Source organism: Nerophis lumbriciformis, linkage group LG20 (assembly GCF_033978685.3).
Source record: "Nerophis lumbriciformis linkage group LG20, RoL_Nlum_v2.1, whole genome shotgun sequence".
Classification (NCBI taxonomy): Eukaryota; Metazoa; Chordata; class Actinopteri; order Syngnathiformes; family Syngnathidae; genus Nerophis; species Nerophis lumbriciformis.
The window spans coordinates 6,769,487-6,793,196 of NC_084567.2; the positions used below are offsets into that span (position 1 = coordinate 6,769,487).

The window sequence follows — 23,710 nt, forward strand, 5'->3', positions numbered from 1 at the left end:
AAGTGTAAAATTCAGCTGCATTTTTTTATGAAAGAAACTGCTGTTCTAAATGTGTCCACTGGATGTCGCAATAAATGTTTTATTTGTGATATGTAAATTTTCAGAATGTGCTTGTTCTATTTTGGGCCAAAGTAAAATAAAGAAAACAATCTGAAGTTGTTGTAGTCGTGTTTTTAAGTTATCATGCCATGATTTGACCCGTCCCGCCCACGTGGAAATAGATTTTCCTCCATGTGGCCCCTGAGCTAAAATTAGTTTGACACCCCTGCTGTAATCTGACTCATGTGAGCAGGTTACTGTATAAACACATTTTGTTATAAGTTATAAAAATGTGTTCAGTTCTCAGAGACACATCAATGTCAGGCTGACAATCGCTCTTCCGCTTTCTCCAAACACGAGAACAAAGCAGCTCCTACTGACTTGTGATTGGTCAGACCGTGCCCATCTTAATCACATGGCTAATTTCAATATAATAAATTGCGATGTAACACAATTGAATATCTTATATGCTCAGACAGTAATGTGTTTATATAAGTTTAGATTGTGTTATGATGTTTGTAATGGGGAAATATGCTAATGTGTCTTGTTTTCATGTTTGCATTTAAGAAAGTTGACATTTAGCATGATAGCTGTTAACTGGCGATTAGTGATGTTAAGTGCCTAAGATGGTAGTTATTGATTAGCAGTGCGATGAGGGCTTTCTGCTGGTGAGTGATTAGCACTACAGTTAGAGCCACCTATCGCTAGGTAGAAATGAGCAGTTTCACCAACATTTTTATGTGAAACCATATTACTAACTGTCTGGTGTTTTACAGGATTTATGGAAGTTTATTGTCATACCAGCACACGATACACATGAGATGGCACACAATTTAGTAGCATGTGAACAATAGGATTGGTCCTGGTGGAGATCTACACTCTTAGTGCTTTTCTTCTTTATTCAGAGTAATCATTTGACTTTCTAAAGGTTTTTAACTCAAACAACTAAGTAGGTTGAAAAATATTTCTGTGTTTCTTGTAGTATTTCAAATGTATGATTTTTTCCTTCGATGTATGCCCTTTTTCTGGTTTGAACAACAGCCATGGAAAAAGTCTGTGCACGTGCTTGTGTATATATATTTTTTATTTTCAAAGAGTAGTTGTAGATTATTTGATGTTAAATACAAGATTAAAATGCTTTTATTTTGGAAAAATAACTGCTGCGGTGTAGGAAACGGAAGTGGCTTACTTCTAGCGCATGCGCAAATGTACGTAAAGCGAAGCAAAAAGACGAAGCCCGCAGGCTATGGTTTTTTGGAGATTCTTCGAATTCACGATCTTAAAGTCAAATATCAACAAATATCTCAATTGGTGTTTTCCAAAGCCACGAAACGTGCATTGAGTTTGGAGCGATATCTGAAGTGAAGATTGAAGACGTGATAGAAGATGGACGACTACTGCTATGCTAAGATGGCGACGTCCGCTAAAAGAGAACATGAAAGAGAATCAACTTCCAGCAAATCACCAACGGAGATAAAGACGAAAGATGAAGGTGAGTCAGTTGCGTTCTCTAATTTTTGAAAGCTATCTGAATTCCAAGCCCTAAAAATAGAAATTAACCGACGTTGTTGAACAAGGTAAACAAAGCATTTTTACCTCGATCCAAAATGTCTGAAATGTCTGTTAGAAGTTAGTAGCAGTAGTAAACAGTAGGCAAGCAACGATACTTAGTATAATCCTGCGTGAATCCGCCTTTATTGACCGTGATCCTGTGTGTGTGTTTGTGTACGTGTGTGTGCGTAACCTCCTGTTCCACGGTCGCGACGTAATTAATGTCCAATCAGCGTTGTGCCTCTTTCCCTTACACAGCTCGGAAGTGCAGCCCAGAATAATCAAATGAAGAAATATGACTAACACTAGCATAGAAGTTGAAACACAGCATTGAAAAGAAGCAGCAACTTTAGTGACAGACTTCAGGGGTCGGCAACCCGCGGCTCTGGAGCCGCATGCGGCTCTTTAGCGCCGCCCTAGTGGCTCTCTGGAGCTTTTTAAAAAATGTATGAAAAAAGGAAAAAGATGAAAGGAAAAAAAAAAATTTTTTTGTTTTAATATGGTTTCTGTAGGAGGACAAACATGACACAAACCTCCCTAATTGTTATAAAGCACACTGTCAGCTTCACTGATTCGAGTATTTGGCGAGCGCCGTTTTGTCCTACTAATTTTGGCGGTCTTTGAACTCACCTTAGTTTGTTTACATGTATAACTTTCTCCGACGTTCTAGGACGTGTTTTATGCCACTTCTTTTTCTGTCTCATTTTGTCCACCAAACTTTTGAGGTTGTGCATGAATGCACAAAGGTGAGTTTTGTTGATGTTATTGACTTGTGTGCAGTGCTAATCGGACATATTTGGTCACTGCAAGCTAATCGATGCTAACATGCTATTTAGGTTAGCTATATGTACATATTGCATCATTATGCCTCATTTGTAGCTACATTTGAGGTCATTTAGTTTCCTTTAAGTCCTCTTAATTCAATTTATATCTCATGACACACTATCTGTATGTAATATGGCTTTTAATTTTTTGTGGCTCCAGACAGATTTGTTCTTGTATTTTTGGTCCAATATGGCTCTTTCAACATTTTGGGTTGCCGACCCCTGCACTATCTGCTGCAGCTCACACTAATTCTGCCCCGATTGCGGACTTGCAGGCAATGATAGAATGTGTGTGTGACTGAACTACTGTATTCGTCCTAACTGGGAGATTAAACACACCCACTAATTTAATCAGAAAAAGGCATTTTTACATGTATTTTTTATTTTTTTAATAAAAACTCTGCAGACACTCTTTTTTTTAAATCGTTTTTCAGTTTGTAGATAATAAGATTTTGTCCCTGAAATAATCATTAAACTTGTTTAATGTGTTGGCACACATTATTTTACAGTACCTCAAATTCAAACTGCAATTTGATGTACTTTTATTAAATATACAACTCAACAATCGGGGCACCGTTTGCCCTTTTCCAAGCTCTGGTAAAAAATACTGACGTGTTCAAGTAATTAAAGAATATAAATAATGCATTGTTTGAAAATATTGTTTAGTAAATATAAAGTAAAAATAACAATCTACAGTGTTCAGTATAACACTGATACTTTGTTTGTGATGACAAGAAGAAAAAAAGGAAAAAAGTTGTACTTTTTACCCCCACAAAATGTACATATAATAAGCAAAACTGTGGTTCTAAAAGCAGGTACGGACCGAAGCGTGGGTGACCTGTACCGTTACACCTCTAGTAAACACAATTATAGATATGAACAAAATGACAGTTGTCAGCTGTGAGCATATATTACCTCCATCAAACATGGCGGAAATGTCTGTTACAAGATACTGTGCTAGTAAATAGTAGGGATGCAACTGTACTCGCTATTATCCTGCACGGGACAATACGCTTTTTATGTAAAAAAAAAAAATTATATTAATCGAGGTATGTGGACTTGTATAAAGCCTCAGGGAGTTGAACGCCCCTGCCTTACATAGTTCCGGGTCACCCTTGGGCAAGGTGTAGCACCCGAATGCCCCCCCAATCAGGGTTACGATACCCCCCATGAACATACTTGCCAACCTTGAGACCTCTGAATTCGGGAGAGCGGGGGGGGGTGTATATATTTTTAAATATTTCTTATATATATATATATATATATATATATATATATATATATATATATATATATATATATATATATATATATATATATATATATATATCCGTTCATTCATAGTGTTCAATGGAGAAATCTGATCTACAAAATGTGCAGGCAGCATACCCCTTCCCCTTCCAGCTGTCCTGGATGAACTGAAATAATTTTTGCCAATCATTTTGGAACTCGCAAGCGTACTTCTTCTTCTTACTCGTCGTCGCCATGTCTCTTCTTCGTTCGTCTGCTTCGTCTCTGTTACGTTTTTGGACATTACTACTTGCCGTAGTTTTGAAGCAATGCATGATGGGAATCGGGATGTTGTGTGTCAGTGTATTAACGTGCCGGCTGGAATAAACACACGCTGAGAAATAGCTCCGTGCCTGCCTACTTTATGGGTTATAGATAAACCTATGGATAACAGATATATATAATAGTCTCCTTTTCAGGTGAGAGAGGACGCTAAAGGCAGTGCCTTTAAGGCACGCCCCCAATATTGTTGTCCGGGTGGGAATCGGGAGAAATTCGGGAGAATGGTTGTCCCGGGAGATTTTCAGGAGGGGCACTGAAATTCGGGAGTCTCCCTGGAAAATCGGGAGGGTTGGCAAGTATGCCCATGAAAGAAACAAAGAGAAGATGCGTTACCTGGCCCGGAGGCAGCCCGGGGCCCTCCTCCGGAGGCAGGGCCGAGACTCGGAGTAGAGCCGCTGCTCCTTCCCTTGGAAAGGAGCCAGCTTAGGTGGTTCGGGCATCTCATGCGGATGCCTCACGAGCGTCTCCATAGTGATGTCCTCGTTGCACGTCCCACTGGGAGGAGACCCCGCGGCAGGCCAAGGACCAGATGGGGGGATTACATCTCCTCTCTGGCCTGGGAACGCTTCGGGATTCCCCAGGAGAAAGTTGCTAATGCTGCTCAGGAGAGGGAAGTCTGGGGGTCTCTGCTGGAGCTGTTGTCCCCGCGACCCGATTCCGGATGAGCGGTTGAAGATGGATGGATGGATGGATCATACATACTTGCCAACCTTGAGACCTCCGAATTCGTGAGATTGGTGTGTATGTGTGTGTGTGTGTGTGTGTGTGGGGTGGGTTAAGGGGGAAATATTTATAGCTAGAATTCACTGAAATTAAAGTATTTCTTATATATATATATATATATATATATATATATATATATATATATATATATATATATATATATATATGTATATATATGTATATATGTATATTAATCGAGATCGGATGGTATGCAAAAAATAATCGCCATCATTTGTTTTGCCATATTGCTCAGCCCTATTCTATCAGCAGTTCAGTTTCAGCATTTGGGCAGTTTCTACAGAAATGAGTTATGTTCATACTTTGGATTTTTTTGTTTAGCACTTAGCAATAGTGCTAATTGCTTGATCTTATCAAAATCTCGTTGTTCATGTATGACCTAAGTGTTATTATGACAATGACAATAAAGGAATTGATTGAATCTGCTTATCACTCAGCTTCTAAAACTTGTAGCTCATCCTCTTTATTTTCAGGCTCAAAAATATAAGGGTCTGGATCATAATTTGTCTCAAAGTATTCTTTGATGGCACTCATGAAGTCTGCCTTTATTAGTAATAGTTGTTGGTGTTGTTGAAGAAAATAGCGAACGTTGTGATGCGTCTGTGAAAATAATGCGCCGCCGTTTGCTTAAAATGATAAAAAATGATGAAAATGTGTAAATATTACATGTTATTATGAATGTGCCTGTTATTACATTACATATATACTTACAGCGTGCATATAAAAAGTTGTTGGAAGCTTTTGGATATTTTTATGGCAAAATAGAGTGCATCCCCTTTACCTGTATTGTTAGCTGACTTTTGCTAGAGTTTATTTACGAGTTAGAATCAGTGATGGGCAGTAGTGCACAACAAGTAGCGACGCTATGTAGCTTAACTACAGTTCCCAGGAGCGTGTTTTTTGAACCCGTAGTGATTCCTGTAGCTTAGCTATTTTTCGACCCATGTAGTGACGTAGCGTCCATCAAACGCTACAAAGAGAGAAAATAGACTGCTAATCAAGGGCTGGAAAAAAACAAAAAATATTGCGATAATATTTTTATTTTATTGTTACTAAGATTGCTATTTTACGTGTTATTTATTTGTTACTAATGTATATCTGGTTGTTCTTTTAGAGTATATTTAAAATTTAGTTTTGGTGGTACTGTTTTTACGTTTTCAAATGAATACATAATGGTGTTATTTATCGTGATTCCAAAATCACTCAAAATAATTGTGATTATTATGTTTTTCCATAATTGTCCAGCCCTAGACGAGGTATTGGCAAGGACTTTATGATAAACTATTTATCACGGTACTTGAGTCACGATACAATAGTCTATTGTAATATTGTGACATGGTGTTTTACTGCCATTTTTACAAAATCACTGAAAAAAAAACAAAAAACTACTTAAAATAAACATATATAAGTTAACTAGATGCCAGTAATAATTTATTGGACAAACTGTGTCAAAAACAAAGACAATAAAATGATCATTGCAATTGTACAGAAAGTGGATCAAATTTATTGCATTTAATATCTAAAAAAGTCCTCTACTTCTTAACTACAGACTTCTTTGAGATAGATATTATCTTTTTTAGTTTTGGTAAGTATTTCAATATTGACTTTTTCCCCACTGTTAGTTTGTAGTATCCCAATGTCTATCGAAGCAGATGTTTTCTACTTTCTGTGATTCTAGCTGAACTTTTCTGAGTCCAAGCCAAGTCATGTAAACATTGATCCATCATTCTGGCAAGGCTCTAAATCATGGGTGTCAAACTCTGGTGTGTATTTTGTAGCGTTCCGGAAGAGTTAGTGCTGCAAAGGGTTCTGGGTATTTGTTCTGTTGTGTTTATGTTGTGTTACGGTGCGGATGTTCTCCCGAAATGTGTTTGTCATTCTTGTTTGGTGTGGGTTCACAGTATGGCGTATATTTGTAACAGTGTTAAAGTTGTTTATACGGCCACCCTCAGTGTGACCTGTGTGGCTGTTGATCAAGTATGCCTTGCATTCACATGTGTGTGCGCACAGAAGCTGCACATATCCCTGTGACTGTGCTGGCTCGTTGTTAGAATGGATGAAAAGCGGATGTGACGACAGCTCGTAGAGGACGTTAAAGGCAGTGCCTTTAAGCACGCCCTCAAGACTGTGGTCCGGGTGGAATACGAGGGAATTGGTTGCCCCGGGAGATTTTTGGGCGGGGCAATTCCCGGGAAATTCGGGAGGGTTGGCAAGAATGCTCTATTGCCATGTGCGCACGGTTTGCTGAAAAACTCAGTGTACTCGGCCCTGAGTTAAGCCGGCAATTTGGCGACTTTGATTGTCAGAAATGTAGATTTGAACTGCTTAGTAATCCCTTCGCAGTTGATGTGGAAAAAGCACCAATTAACCTCCAAATGGAGCTGGTTGAACTCCAGTGTGATGACACGCTGAAGTCAAAGTATGATGCTGTTGGCGCCGCACAGTTTCCACAATTCATCCCTGACACAATGCCTCAGCTCCGCACCCAAGCTGCTCAATTGCTCTCCATGTTCGGCAGCACTTATCTATGTGAGCGACTTTTCTCCTCAATGAAGATGACGAAAACGTCTCACAGGATACGTCTGACTGATGAACACCTTCATTCGATAATGAAGGTTGCCTCAGCTCAAAGCCTGAGCCCCGACATTAATGAACTAGCATCCAAGAAAAGATGGCAGGTATATGGCTTTGGCACATCAGATTAGATCAGTGTGTTGCAAACTGAGCAGTTTGAAGTCCTGAATGGTTGGTTTATTTATTGTTATTTATTTTCAAATTTATTAGCCTGTGGAAAAAGTTAATGTTAATATTTACCTCAGAAGGCTGCAAATAGAAAAGAGGCATTCAATTTTTATTTAAATTGTATTTGGTATGCCATTGATATTTTTTTATTATTATTATTATTATTATTTGAAACTCGATTTTGCATGATATAAGCCTTGCTTGTTCAATATTCAATGCAAAATTTGTTTGGGTCCCTATTAAAAGGTTAATTTGTTCAACCTTGGCCCGCAACTTTGTTCAGTTTTATATTTTGGCCCACTCTGTATTTGAGTTTGACACCCCTGCTCTAAATGAATGGCCATGAAACACTACACACACATACAGTACATAGAAGAAAAAGTGTGTTTTTGTTGTTTGTGTCTTGCAGACGTCCAGCAGCTGATCGGTAATCCAGAAGATGTTTCCCCCCAATCAGGGGGGAGCTCCACTTTGAAGCAGGAGACTCCACAACCACCCTGCATTAAAAAGGAAGAGGAGGAACTCTGCATCACTCAGGAGGGAGAGTGTCTTCTAGGACGAGAGGAAGCTGATTACACCAAGTTTCCACTGAGTATTCTCTCTGTGAAGACTGAAGATGATGAAGAGAAACCACAAGTAGACAACCTCTTAGCTCCACTATCAGATAGTGAGGCTGAAGACGAGGTTGAAGAACCTTTGAGCAGCGATAAAGACTGTGAAGGTGATATGAGGACTCACACTGACAACAAACACTCTGAATGCTCTACAAAGGAGAGAGGTAAAAAATGTTTGAGCTGCTCAGTTTGTGCTGAAAGTTTTACTAAAAAGAGCCATTTGACTCAACACATGAGAACACATATGGGCAAAAAAACATTTAAATGTTCAGTTTGTGGCAAAAGCTTTTCTCGAAATACCACTTTGACTCAACATATGAGAACACACACAGGTGAAAAAACATTTAAGTGTTCAGTTTGTGGCACAAGATTTTCTGTTAAGAGAATTTTGATTGAACACATGAGAACACACACAGGTGAAAAACCATTTAAGTGTTCAGTTTGTGGCACAAGATTTTCTGTTAAGAGGAATTTGACTCAACACATGAAAACACACACAGGTGAAAAAACATTTAGTTGTTCAGTTTGTGGCAAAAGCTTTTCTGTTAAGAGACATTTGATTGAACACATGAGAACACACACAGGTGAAAAACCATATAAGTGTTCAGTTTGTGGCAAAAGCTTTTCTGTTAAGAGCATATTGACCCGACACATTACAACACACACAGGAGAAATAACATGTAATTGTTCAGTTTGTGGCAAAATATTTTCTCGAAATTGCCGCTTGACTCGACACATGAGAACACACACAGGTGAAAAACCATTTAGTTGTTCAGTTTGTGGCAAAAGTTTTTCTCAAAATAACCATGTGACTCAACACATGAGAACACACACAGGTGAAAAACCATTTAGTTGTTCAGTTTGTGGCAAAAGGTTCCCACATAATGCAGCCGCAGTAAATCACATGAGAACACACAAGGGAAAATAACCAATTAGCTGTTTAGTTTGTGGTATGTTGCTCATATGTGGCGACATCCACCCTACCCAGAGCCTCCTCACTGCTTCTTTCACAAATATCTGAGGTATTCATACAAACTTGGATTATTTGAAGCATAATCTTATCCACTCATGACCCCATGTCTTCTCTGTATCTGAAACCTTCCTGAACAGTAAGATAGATGATGCTTCAAGTGCTTGGTTACTCCTTCTTCAGTCCAGGGACCTGGGGTCTCATGTGTCAAGTTTGTGCACGCTCAAAAACCTGCACTACACCCTTTTTCACTGCAAAGGTGAGATGTATCAAGTTGACGTGAAAATGTGCAGTGCCTAACGGCAACTTCATAGCTGTCATACGCACACTTCTACAGGCTGTGGATACTTAAGCGACACACAAAAGTGATGTTGGGTAACTGTTCCCGTAAAAAAGTGCCAACTTTTACTCCTCAGACTGATCGATGTGCAAATCAGAGACATATGAACAATTAACCCCCAACACCCACAACCCAACCCCCACCTCCCTCGACATTCGGGCATAACAGGTTCAATCCGGCCTGCGAGATGAGTTTGCGAAGTGTAAAATTCAGCTGCATTTTTTTAATGAAAGAAATTGCTGTTCTAAATGTGTCCACTGGATGTCACAATAGCAATTCTGTTAGGCAAGCAAATAGTTTATACCGGGGCGAGCAAGTATACCAAGCAAGAGGTACACGGTAAAGCGGGGCTGTGACTCCTCCCCCTCCACCCAAAAACAGGAGTAAAATAAGCAATCAGTAACCCCACTTAAAATGCAGCATGAGACACTGCACACTGACGTCTCACACACACCAGACAAAGCACTACACACAGCAGACACAATGTCACAAGCTCCAGTAGCCTCGAACACAGAGCAAGACAAAGATTTAAAGGATGATACTAACATTGACATGAAAGAAGTGGTAAACAACATGGCAGCTAGCAGTGTGTACATGTCATGGTTGAGAGAGCAGCTAAAAGAGGACGCTGATTGTTGGGAAGTAATGTCATATTGTCAGAGTGAGTGGCCAGAATATAGTAGACTTTCAGGTACAGTTAAAGTATATTTTCAGTTCAGTTTCAGTTCATTTCGAACATGCATACGATCTAACACACAATTCCAGTTGTTTCATTACAGCACGTCCGAAAAGGAGTAGTGTTGGGATATGATTAAGATAATGAAGGATGAAGTGATTAAGAAATGTTTAATATAGATATGCTTGTGCCTCTCATTGTGTGTTCTGAGTCCAGTTGAAACTGGGTGAAAGTTCATGCTTCCAACTCTTATCTCCAACATTCTTCACTGGTCACTTGGCTTCTTTACCGAGGTCAGAAGGACAAACACCAGACGCTCAGACAAATTGTATTAGAATTGTGTCCAATAGGGAATAAATACTTCTGATTATAAGTTTACGCATCGTGTCCTCTTCAAACATCTTCTGGCTCCAGATTAAACGAATACGTGGACAATAGGAAGAAGCAGAGTTTATTTAATCCTACCCCTTTTCATACCATAGCAATTTTATCCTATTTCCTTGTTCTCTGTAACAGAACAGTGAACAAATAAATAATATACCATAGTAAGCAAACACATATTAAATACATAAATAATCTTTGTCTCAATAAAAAAATAAAGGAAAAAAAAGGGTTCAAGATGTTCATCATAATTCTTGTTCTGTGTACTTTGTGAACACTTGTAGTTTGAACAGTCTCTTAAACTGGATCATATTGGTGCTTTGTTTGATTTATTTGCTTAATTCATTCCATAATTTAATTCCACATACTGACCTGGTTTTAAGTGTTGTACGTGCATACAAATGTTTTAAATTAAACTTTCCTCTCAGGTTATATTCCTCCTCTTTTGTTGAGAAGAATTGTTGTACATTCTTGGCTAGCAGGTTATAGTTTGCTTTGTACATCATTTTAGATGTTTGCAAATGCACCAAATCGTTGAATTTCAATATTTGTGATTCAATAAATAAAGGGTTTGTATGTTCCCTATATCCAACATTATGTCATGACTTGGACTGTGGAGTTTTTGTTTTCCCAAGATGCAAGAGAATTTGGACTGGTCAAGGCTTGAAGGTGGGTACATGATTTATTTAACACTATAACTACAAAGAAAGGATCAAACAAAAAGCGCGCACAGGGGCGGAGGTACAAAACTAGACTATAAACACAAAACTTGCACATTGGCAGAAACTATGAACAATTAAACAAAACACTAACTGTGGCTTAATAAACAAACTTACTGTGGCATGGGATCGTGAACAGGGCTTGAAACGCGAGGATAGCAGGGTGAGAAAGGCTATGACTCCAGGACGAACAACAGAAAATGAAAAGCTTAAATAACACAGACATGATTAACAACAGGTGCGTGACTCAAAACAGGTGCGTGACATGACAGGTGAAACTAATGGGTAACTATGGTGACAAGACAAGGGAGTGAAAAGACAGAAACTAAACAAAACATGACTTAAAACAAAACATGATTACACAGACATGACAGAGCCCCTCCCTTAAGGACAGATACCAGATGTCCATAAAAAAATTAACAAGAGTCATGGGAGGGCGGGAGGGGGACATGGCGGTGGGTCGCCAGACCACGTGTCCCCGTATCCACCGGGGCAGAGTTAGGTGGCGGCGCTGCAGCAGGCGAGGCGGGCGCCCAGGGAATGGCCACATTCGTGGCCGACTGGGAGGTGGGCGCACTTGGCGTGGTGGGCGACCAGGTAGCGGCCACATTCGTGGCCGACTGGGAGGTGGGCGCACTTGGCGTGGCGGGCGACCAGGTAGCGGCCATATCCGTGGCCGACGAGGAGGAAGGTGCGTCGTCATCGTGGCAGGCGTGGAAGTAGCAGATGATGCAGGCAGCGAAGCTCGGCGTGGCGCGTCAGGCGGCGAAGCTCGGCGTGGCGCGTCTTGGTCTTGGCCTAGGCGTGGGTCTTGGTCTTGGCATGGCGGGTCTTGGTCTTGGCATGGCGGGTCTTGGTCTTGGCATGGCGGGTCTTGGTCTTGGTCTTGGCATGGCGGGTCTTGGTCTTGGTATGGCGGGTCTTGGTCTTGGCATGGCGGGTCTTGGTCTTGGCATGGCGGGACTTGGTCTTGGCATGGCGGCAGTTGGCGTCGTGGAGCTGCGACTGGCGGCACTTGGCGTCTTGGAGCTGCGACTGGCGGCACTTGGTGTCTTGGAGCTGCGACTGGCGGCACTTGGCGTCTTGGAGCTGCGACTGGCGGCACTTGGTGTCTTGGAGCTGCGACTGGCGGCACTTGGCGTCTTGGAGCTGCGACTGGCGGGACTTGGCGTGGAGGGTCTTGGTCTTGGACTTGGCGTGGAGGGTCTTGGTCTTGGACTTGGCGTGAAGGGTCTTGGTCTTGGACTTGGCGTGGAGGGTCTTGGTCTTGGACTTGGCGTGGAGGGTCTTGGTCTTGGCGTGGAGGGTCTTGGTCTTGGCTTGGCAGTGCTTGGCGGCGTGGAGCTGGTACCGGAGCTTGGCATGATGCGGCTAGGCGTGGTGCGGGTACTGGAGTCTGCCGTGGAACTTGGCGTAGTGGAGCTGGTGCTGCGACAGGTGCAGCGACAGGTGCTAGCCTTGGAGCAGCGACAGGTGCTAGCCTTGGAGCAGCGACAGGTGCTAGCCTTGGAGCAGCAACAGGTGCGAGCCTTGGAGCAGCGACAGGTGCTAGCCGTGGAGCAGCTACAGGTGCTAGCCGTGGAGCAGCTAGCCGTGGTGCTAGCCTTGGAGCAGGTGGAGGTGGCCTAGCTGGGAGTTGCGGCTTGGCAGGTCGGAAGACTGGTGAGGGCGGTCGTGCTGGAGGCTGTGGCTTGACGGGTCGGAAGACTGGTGAGGGCGGTCGTGCTGGAGGCTGTGGCTTGACAGGTCGGAAGACTGGTGGTGGCGGCCGTGCTGGAGGCTGTGGCTTGACAGTTCGGAAGACTGGTGGTGGCGGCCGTGCTGGAGGCTGTGGCTTGACATCGTGATGCTGAGCCACCCCACCTGAACAATTCCCAGCCCTAGCCCCCCCCTCAAGGGGCGGATACCAGACGCGCTCCTTGCGGTCTGGAACTCTCTGTAGGGGTGGGCGGAGGAGGGCAGAAACTTCCCCATTAAATTGTCCAGATTGTCTTTTTTGTACCTGTGTTTTTGTGGGTGAAAAAAAATTTTTTTGTGACTTGGGCGTGACTTGAGTCCTGGGGGGCGGGGCATGAAATTTGGGTGGCTTGTCTTGACAGGATCTAATGTTCAAAATCATATTTTGGTAGTGTTGAATCATGGTCATGGGATTGGAGTCTTTTGCTGGAGATGAGTGATCAAAAGAAAAAGAGTTGAAAAAAAAATCCTGGTCTGTGACGTCATTTTGGAGCTGCGGAGCTGGCAGCAGCCTGCTTCCGCCCGGAGTGGGAGGAGCCTGCGGGAGCGCTGCGTGCGGTCTGCTCGCCTTCCCTGACGTCCTCGGTCTGGAGCGGCGCTTCCGGGATTGCGGTGACGCAGCCTCGTCCTCGGACCAAATGGAGCTAATAGGAATAAGCTTCCCATTTGGCCCCCACGTCAGGTCTCGCTCCGCCATGGCTCCTAACGACTCCCAATTTCCTTCTTCTACCAAATTCCTTGCGGGAAAGCGATTAGCTGGAGTCATAATGTCATGACTTGGACTGTGGAGTTTTTGTTTTCCCAAGATGCAAGAGAATTTGGATCGGACATGGCTTGAAGGTGGGTACATGATTTATTTAACACTATAACTACAAAGAAAGGATCAAACAAAAAGCGCGCACAGGGGCGGAGGTACAAAACTAGACTATAAACACAAAACTTGCACATTGGCAGAAACTACGAACAATTAAACAAAACACTAACTGTGGCTTAATAAACAAACTTACTGTGGCATGGGATCGTGAACAGGGCTTGAAACGCGAGGATAGCAGGGTGAGAAAGGCTATGACTCCAGGACGAACAACAGAAAATGAAAAGCTTAAATAACACAGACATGATTAACAACAGGTGCGTGACTCAAAACAGGTGCGTGACATGACAGGTGAAACTAATGGGTAACTATGGTGACAAGACAAGGGAGTGAAAAGACAGAAACTAAACAAAACATGATTACACAGACATGACACATTAAGTATTATTCTAATTGATCTTTTTTGTAACACCATTAGTGAATGAAGCACAGATTTGTAATTGTTTCCCCATATTTCTGCACAATAACTCAGATATGTAACACTAGCGAGCAGTAGAGAATATGAAGTGATTTTTGGTCTGGAACATGTTTTGCTTTATTCATTATTGACGTGTTTCTTGCTACTTTATGTTGTATATTTTTTACATGAGATTTCCAATTCATTTAATCATCTAATATTACACCCAAAAATGTGTTTTCTTTTACCCTTTCAATATCTACTCCGTCTATTTGTATTTGTGTTTGACTTTCTCTTCTACTGTTACCAAATAGCAATATTTTAGTCTTACTGAGATTCAAAGATAGTCTGTTTTAGTCAAACCATCTTTTTAATTTGTTCATTTCGTGCTGTTGTATCATCTGCAAATAATACTAACTTTAAGTCATTTGTAACTTTACAAATGTCATTTATATAGAATTTGAATAGAAGGTGGGCGGGGCGGGGTTAAGGGTGGAGGAGTATATTTATAGCTAGAATTCACTGAAATTCAAGTATTTCTTTATGTATGTATGTATATATATATATATATATATATATATATATATATATATATATATATATATATATATATATATATATATATATATATATATATATATATACAGTATATATATAAATAAATAAAAGAAATACTTGAATTTCAGTGTTCATTTATTTACACATATACACACACATAACACTCCTCTACTCATTGTTGTATTTGAAAGTGCAATGCTTTGCAGCCAGTAGCACAGCCTTTGAAGGAGCATAGGTATGGGCAGCATCTGTGAAATTTAATTTGCAGGAAAAGAGTGAGTTTAGGTTTTAATTGACCATCCTCGTTCTATTCTCTGTCACTATCTTTCTAACCATGCTTAACACCCTCTCTGATGATGCATTGCTGTGTGGCACGCACAAAAGTGCCTTCATCAAATGCACCAGAGTCTGGAATCTTCCATCTCTCCCTAGCATACCCCTTCCCCTTCGAGCTGTCCTGGATGAACTGAAATTCTTGTTTCCAATCATTTTGGAACTTACAAGCGTACTTCTTCTTCTTACTCGTCGTCGCCATGACTGTCTCTTTTTCGTTCTTCTGCTTCGTCTCTGCTATGTTTTTTTAACATTACTATTTACCGTAGTTTTGAAGCAATGCATGATGGGAATCCGGATGTTGTGTGTCAGTGTATTAACGTGCTGGCTGGAATAAACACATGCTGAGCAATAGCTCCGTGCCTGCCTACTTTATGGGTTATAGATAAATCTATGGATAACGGAGACATATATAATAGTCTCCTTCTTGTTGTGTGTGCAGTTGCGCACTGAGCTCCAAAAGCCGTAGATGTTATAACGTGACTGGGCCGGCACGCTGTTTATATGGAGGAAAAGTGGACGTGACGACAGGCTGTCCTCACTCAGGTCCGGTATACCGGTAAAATGAGGAGAAATTCGAGAGAATGGTTGTCCCGGGAGATTTTCGGGAGAGGCAATGAAATTCTGGAGTCTCCCGGAAAAAAACGGGAGGGTTGGCAAGTTTGCTAAAGTCAGTGTACAAAAGTGAAAATAGAAGTGTTAAATAGATAAATGATAAATGGGTTGTACTTGTATAGCGCTTTTCTACCTTCAAGGTACTCAAAGCGCTTTGACACTACTTCCTCATTTACCCATTCACACACACATTCACACACTGATGGAGGGAGCTGCCATGCAAGCCATCAGGAGCAAGGGTGAAGTGTCTTGCTCAGGACACAACGGACATGACGAGGTTGGTACTAGGTGGGGATTGAACCAGGGACCCTCGGGTTGCGCACGGCCACTCTCCCACTTCTGCTGTCTATGCTTGCAATAAGAGCAATATTTATGTGAGCGTGTTTGTTTCCTCACTGAGTGCAGTTGGTCCGAGGTCGAGTACAAGTCATCCTTCAATGAGGATATTACTGATAAAAGTCAAGAGGAAAAAACGTCAAAAGGCTGAAATGCTATAATGTTGAAAATGTATACTGGGGTAGTGTGAGTTTCACACTTTCACAAGACTTACTTTGACAAACAACTTGCCGTTTGCTTGAACCCACTAAAAGACAGAATACAACATTGTCGATTTTTGTTTAATTTCTATCTCCAAAGTATTTTGATATCAAAAATGTTTTCGCGATAAGGAGCACTTCAATTATGAGCCAGAAATGTAAGAAAAGATGAAAGGGGCCGCTAGTTATTTAAAAGGTATTTTATTTTTTAGATCGGAAGTTGCACATTTCTGGCGCATGCGCAAACACATGGAACAGTGGTCAAGCGGCAAGTCCAAGATGGCGAATTAAGCGACGTGGATTTCCGGATAAGTTTCACATTTACGATCTCATATATTCAAAAATAGCATCAAATACCTCAACTATTCGCCTTTTCTTAAGCCCACCGAACGGACTTTGAGTGTGGAGCGATGGCGTGTTATGTGAAGTAAAGATTGAAGACGTGATAGAAGATGGACGACTACTGCTATGCTAAGATGGCGACGTCCGCTAAAAGAGAACATGAAAGAGAATCAACTTCCAGCAAATCACCAACGGAGATAAAGACGAAAGATGAAGGTGAGTGTGTTGCGTTCCCTCATATGAAAGCTGTTTGAATTCCAAGCGCTAAAAATAGAAATTAGCCGACTTTGTTAAACAATGTAAACAAAGAACCTCGATCCAAAATGTCTGAAATGTCTGTTAGAAGTTAGTAGCAGTAGTAAACAGTAGGCAAGCAACGATACTTAGTATAATCAGAATCAGAATAGTTTTTACTGCCATTGTTCTAGAACGGGTTCACAAACTAGGAATTTTTCTTGGTTTAATCGTGTATAATATCTATAATCGTGCGTGAATCCGCCTTTATTGACCGTGTGTTTTAATATTTTTCAATCAGACTTTTTGTTTGTGTCTGCAAAGTTTCTCATCCTCTGATACAACATGTACTAAAAAAAACTCAGCTGACCCTTTTTTTTAAAATCATTTTTGAGTTTGTGGATAAAAACATTTTGTCCCTGAAATAATCATTAAACTTGTTTAATGTGTTGGTGCGCATTATTTTACAGTACCTCAAATTCAAACTGCACTTTAATGTACTTTTATTAAATATAAAACCGTTACCGTTACACCTCTAGTAAACACAATTATAGATATGAACAAAATGACAGTTGTCAGCTGTGAGCATATATTACCTCCATCAAACATGACAGGAATGTCTGTTACAAGATACTGTGCTAGTAAATAGTAGGGATGCAACTGTACTCGCTATTATCCTGCATCAGAAAATCTGCCTTAATTTAAAGGGGAACATTATCACAATTTCAGAAGGGTTAAAACCATTAAAAATCAGTTCCCAGTGGCTTATTTTATTTTTCGAAGTTTTTTTCAAAATTTTACCCATCACGCAATATCCCTAAAAAAAGCTTCAAAGTGCCTGATTTTAACCATCGTTATAAACACCCGTCCATTTTCCTGTGACCTCACATAGTGATGTCAACACAAACAAACATGGCGGATGGAACAGCAAGCTATAGCGACATTAGCTCGGATTCAGACTCGGATTTCAGCGGCTTAAGCGATTCAACAGATTACGCATGTATTGAAACGGATGGTTGTAGTGTGGAGGCAGGTAGCGAAAACGAAATTGAAGAAGAAACTGAAGCTATTGAGCCATATCGGTTTGAACCGTATGCAAGCGAAACCGACGAAAACGACACGACAGCCAGCGACACGGGAGAAAGCGAGGACGGATTCGCCGATCGCCTTCTAACCAACGATTGGTTTGTGTTTGTTTGGCATTAAAGGAAACTAACAACTATGAACTAGGTTTACAGCATATGAAATACATTTGGCAACAACATGCACTTTGAGAGTGCAGACAGCCCAATTTTCATCAATTAATATATTCTGTAGACATACCCTCATCAGCGCTCTTTTCCTGAAAGCTGATCTGTCCAGTTTTGGAGTTGATGTCAGCAGGCCAGGGAAGCTAGGGTCGATATTCTTCTCTTGATCAGCTTCGGTGGCATAAGGGACGGTAGAAGCGGTGTGAGCCAAGACATCCAGGTGGTTTAGCTCGCTCGTCTGCGGGAACAAACTGCCACCATTGCTTGCCGTGCTACCGAGGTCCTTTGTCCCTGAATTGCTCACACACTCCGGCAGATTCAATGGGGGTCTGGCGGCAGATTTCTTTGACTTTATCGTTGGAAATGCATCTGCTTTGAGTGTCGCAGGATATCCACACATTCTTGCCATCTCTGTCGTAGCATAGCTTTCGTCGGTAAAGTGTGCGGAACAAACGTCCAATTTCTTGCCACTTTCACATCTTTGGGCCACTGGTGCAACTTGAATCCGTCCATGTTCGTGTTGTTACACCCTCCGACAACACACTGACGAGGCATGATGTCTCCAAGGTACGGAAAACAGTCGAAAAAACGGAAAATAACAGAGCTGATTTGACTCGGTGTTTGAGAAAATGGCGGATTGCTTCCCGGTGTGACGTCACATTGTGACGTCATTGCTCCGAGAGCGAATAATAGAAAGGCGTTTAATTAGCCAAAATTCACCCATTTAGAGTTCGGAAATCGGTTAAAAAAATATATGGTCTTTTTTCTGCAACATCAAGGTATATATTGACGCTTACGTAGGTCTGGTGATAATGTTCCCCTTTAAATAAAAAGTGATATTAATCGAGATTGGATGGTATATAGTTTGTATTTTTTGTTTAGCACTTAGCAATAGTGCTACCGTATTTTCCGCACTATAAGGCGCACCGGATTATTAGCCGCACCTTCTATGAATTACATATTTCATAATTTTGTCCACCAATAAGCCGCCCCGGACTATAAGCCGCGCCTACGCTGCGCTAAAGTGAATGTCAAAAAAACGCTGCGCTAAAGTGAATGTCAAAAAAACAGTCAGATAGTTCAGTCAAACTTTAATAATATATTGAAAACCAGCGTTCTAACAACTCTGTCCCAAAATGTACGCAAATGTGCAATCACAAACATAGTAAAATTCAAAATGGTGTAGAGCAATAAATAGCAACATAATGTTGCTCGAACGTTAATGTCACAACACACAAAATAAACATAGCGCTCACCTTCTGAAGTTATTCTTCATTCGTAAATCCTTCGAATTCTTCGTCTTCGGTGTCCGAATTGAAAAGTTGCGCAAGCGTGGGATCCAAAAATGGCCGGCTCCGCCTCGTCGAAGTCATCGGATTCAGTGTCGCTGTTGTTGTGCAGCAGTTCTGTGAATCCTGCCTTCCGGAAAGCTCGGACCACAGTTGTGACCGAAACTATCTGCCCAGGCATTTACGATCCACTGGCAGATGTTGGCGTATGTCGTCCGGCGCTGTCTGCCCGTCTTAGTGAAGGTGTGTTCGCCTTCGGAGCTGTGTGAAAAAAGCCACCCGGCCTCTTCGCGTAAACTTCCCTTAACCACTCGCTCATCTTTTCTTCATCCATCCATCCCTTCGAGTTAGCTTTTATGATGACGCCGGCTGGAAAGGTCTCTTTTGGCAAGGTCTTCCTTTTGAATATCACCCTGGGTGGAAGTTAGCATGGCAAGCTAGAACCACAGTGAAGGATGACTTCTCATTCCCTGTGGTGCGAATATTCACCGTACGTGCTCCCGTTCCACAGTGCAGTTCACAGGAATATCAGTTGCTGTGAAATACGGTAGTAATCCGTGTGCGGATGGAGAGATTGCGTCTTTTTATGAACCGGATCCTTGTCGCGTAGTAGGAGCCATTTTGTGGTCTTTACAGATGTAAACAGGAAATGAAACGTACGGTGATATCCGCGCGTTTTTTCTTCTTCTTCCGGGGGCGGGTGAAGCGCTTCCTGTTCTATGGGGGCGGGTGCTTTCCTTGGCGGTTGCTTGCGTAGAAGAAGAAGCGCTTCCTGTTCTACCGGGAAAAAAGATGGCGGCTGTTTACCGAAGTTGCGAGACCGAAACTTTATGAAAATGAATCGTAATAAAGCGCACCGGGTTATAAGGCGCACTGTCAGCTTTTGAGAAAAATTGTGGTTTTTAGGTGCGCCTTATAGTGCGGAAAATACGGTAATTGCTTGATCTGCTTATCACTCAGCTTCTAAAACTTGTAGCTCATCCTCCTTATATTCAGGCTCAAAAATATAAGGTTCTGGATCATAATTTCTCTCAAAGTATTCTTTGATGGCACTCATGAAGTCTGCCTTTATTAGTAATAGTTGGTGGTGTTGTTGTTGAAGGAAATAGGGAATGTTGTGATGCGTCTGTGAAAATAACGTGCCGCCGTTTGCTTAAAATGATGAGAATACGTAAATAGTACATGTTATTATGAATGTGCCTGTTTATAACAGTACATATATACTTACAGCGTGCATATAAAAGTTGTTGGATATTTTTTTAGAGTTTTTTTATAGAAGAAATAGAGTGCATGCCCATTACCTGCATTGTTTGATGACTTTTGCTTGCGTTTATTTCAATCAATCAATGTTTATTCATATAGCCCTAAATCACAAGTGTCTCAAAGGGCTGCACAAGCCACAACGACATCCGCGGTACAAAGCCCACATAAGGGCAAGGAAAACTCAGCCCAGTGGGACGTCGATGTGAATGACTATGAGAAACCTTGGAGAGGACCGTGTATGTGGGTAACCCCCCCGCCCCCTCTAGAGGAGACCGAAAGCATTGGATTTCGAGTGGGTCTGACATTATATTGTGAAAGTCCAGTCCATAGTGGATCTAACAAAATAGTGAGAGTCCAGTCCATAGTGGATCTAACATAATAGTGAGAGTCCAGTCAATAGTGGGGCCAGCAGGACACCATCCCGAGCGGAGACGGGTCAGCAGCGCAGAGATGTCCCCGACCGATGCACAGGCGAGCGGTCCACCCTGGGTCCCGACTCTAGACAGCCAGCACTTCATCCATGGCCACCGGACCTGTGTCCCCCCCCTCCACAAGAGATAGGGGGGCAGAGGAGAAAAGAAAGTAACGGCAGATCAACTGCTCTAAAAGGGGGGTCTATTTAAAGGCTAGAGTATACAAATGAGTTTTAAGATGGGACTTAAATGCTTCTACTGAGGTAGCATCTCTAATTGTTACCGGGAGGGCATTCCAGAGTACTGGAGCCCCAATAGAAAACGCTCTATAGCCCGCAGACTTTCTTTGGGCTCGCTCTGGGAATCACTAATAAGCCGGAGTTCTTTGAACGCAGATTTCTTGCCATGCCATATGGTACAATACAATCAGCAAGATAGGCTGGAGCTAGACTGTGTAGTATTTTATACGTAAGTAGTAAAACCTTAAAGTCACATCTTAAGTGCACAGGAAGCCAGTGCAGGTGAGCCAGTATAGGTATATGTATATATGTATATAAAGGTAAATACAGTATAGGCGTAATATGATCAAACTTTCTTGTTCTTGTCAAAAGTCTAGCAGCCTCATTTTGTACCAACTGTAATCTTTTAATGCTAGACATAGGGAGACCCGGAAATAATACCTTACAGTAATGGAGACGTAATGAACGCATGAATAATGATCTCAGCGTCACTAGTGGACAAAATGGAACACATTTTAGCGATATTACTGAGATGAAAGAAGGTCGTTTTAGTAACACTTTTAATGTGGGACTCAAAGGAGAGCGTTGGGTGGAAGATAATACCCAGATTCTTTACTGAGTCGCCTTGTGTAATTGTTTGGTTGTCAAATGTTAAGGTGGTATTATGAAATAAATGTCGGTGTTTAGCAGGACCGATAATCAGCATTTCCGTTTTCATAGCGTTGAGTTGCAAGAAGTTAGCGGACATCCATTGTTTAATTTCATTAAGACACGCCTCCAGCTGACTACAATCTGGCGTGTTGGTCAGCTTTAGGGGCATGTAGAGTTGGGTGTCATCAGCATAGCAGTGAAAGCTAACACTGTATTTGCGTATGATGTCGCCTAGCGGCAGCATTATATACTGAACAGTGCAGGGCCAAGAACTGAACCCTGGGGAACTCCGTACGTTACCTTAACATAGTCCTTAGTCATTTACGAGTTATAATCAGTGATGGGCAGTAGTGCACAACAAGTAGCGTGGCTATGTAGCTTAACTACAGTTCCCAGTAGCGTGGCGTTAGCCGAGATCCTTTTTTGAACCCGTAGTGATACCGTACAACCCTACTACACACACATACAGTACATAGAAGAAAGTGTGTTTTTGTTGTTTGTGTCTTGCAGACGTCCAGCAGCTGATCGGTAATCCAGAAGAAGTTTCCCCTCAGTTAGGGGGGAGCTCCACTTTGAAGCAGGAGACTCCACAACCACCCTGCATTAAAAAGGAAGAGGAGGAACTCTGCATCACTCAGGAGGGAGAGTGTCTTCTAGGACGAGAGGAAGCTGATTACACCAAGTTTCCACTGAGTATTCTCTCTGTGAAGACTGAAGATGATGAAGAGAAACCACAAGACGAAGACGAGGTTGAAGAACCTTTGAGCAGCGATAAAGACTGTGAAGGTAAAAATGTTCGAGCTGCTCAGTTTGTGGCAAAAGCTTTTCTCAAAAAAGCTCTTTGACTCGACACATGAGAACACACACAGAGATGAAAAACCATATAAGTGTTCAATCAATCAAAGTTTATTTATATATTCCTTAATCACAAATCTCTCAAAGGGCTGCACAAACCACAACGACATCCTAGGCTCAGATCCCACATCAGGGCAAGAAAAATCTCAACCCGATGGGAACAACGAGAAACCTTTGAGACCGGTGCAATGGACGTAAAGTGGATCTAGTTAATAGTGTGAGAGTCCAGTCCATATTGGATCTAGTTCATAGTGTGAGAGTCCAGTCCATATTGGATCTAGTTAATAGTGTGAGAGTCCAGCCCATAGTGGATCTAGTTAATAGTGTGAGAGTCCAGTCCATAGTGGATCTAGTTAATAGTGTGAGAGTCCAGTCCATATTGGATCTAGTTAATAGTGTGAGAGTCCAGTCCATAGTGGATCTAGTTAATAGTGTGAGAGTCCAGTCCATAGTGGATCTAGTTAATAGTGTGAGAGTCCAGTCCATAGTGGATCTAGTTAATAGTGTGAGAGTCCAGTCCATAGTGGATCTAGTTAATAGTGTGAGAGTCCAGTCCATAGTGGATCTAGTTAATAGTGTGAGAGTCCAGTCCATAGTGGATCTAGTTAATAGCGTGAGAGTCCAGTCCATAGTGGATCTAGTTAATAGTGTGAGAGTCCAGTCCATAGTGGATCTAGTTAATAGTGTGAGAGTCCAGTCCATAGTGGATCTAGTTAATAGTGTGAGAGTCCAGTCCATAGTGGATCTAGTTAATAGTGTGAGAGTCCAGTCCATAGTGGATCTAGTTAATAGTGTGAGAGTCCAGTCCATAGTGGATCTAGTTAATAGTGTGAGAGTCCAGTCCATAGTGGATCTAGTTAATAGTGTGAGAGTCCAGTCCATAGTGGATCTAGTTAATAGTGTGAGAGTCCAGTCCATAGTGGATCTAGGTAATAGTGTGAGAGTCCAGTCCATAGTG

General features: G+C 41.9%; 2 protein-coding genes across 5 annotated transcripts in view; one reads left to right on the forward strand and one right to left on the reverse strand.

Annotated features, from left to right (window-relative positions):
- The window catches only part of LOC133619281 (uncharacterized), a 260,390-nt gene that overhangs the window by 84,043 nt on the left and 152,637 nt on the right, over positions 1 to 23,710 (reverse strand). The gene's annotated exons all lie outside the window — the stretch shown is intronic.
- LOC133619286 (uncharacterized) overlaps positions 1 to 23,710 on the forward strand; it is a 110,672-nt gene that overhangs the window by 65,163 nt on the left and 21,799 nt on the right. Inside the window, exon 2 of one of the 4 annotated variants that reach the window (XM_072915412.1) lies at positions 7,879 to 11,012. The exons of 2 other annotated variants lie outside the window; for them this stretch is intronic. In XM_072915412.1, coding sequence (XP_072771513.1) covers positions 7,879 to 9,011 — 1,133 coding nt within the window. In that variant the 3' untranslated portion in view covers positions 9,012 to 11,012. Of the gene's footprint in view, positions 1 to 7,878; positions 11,013 to 23,710 lie in introns of those variants that run through there. One more of the 4 variants, XM_072915413.1, reaches the window with a different exon arrangement.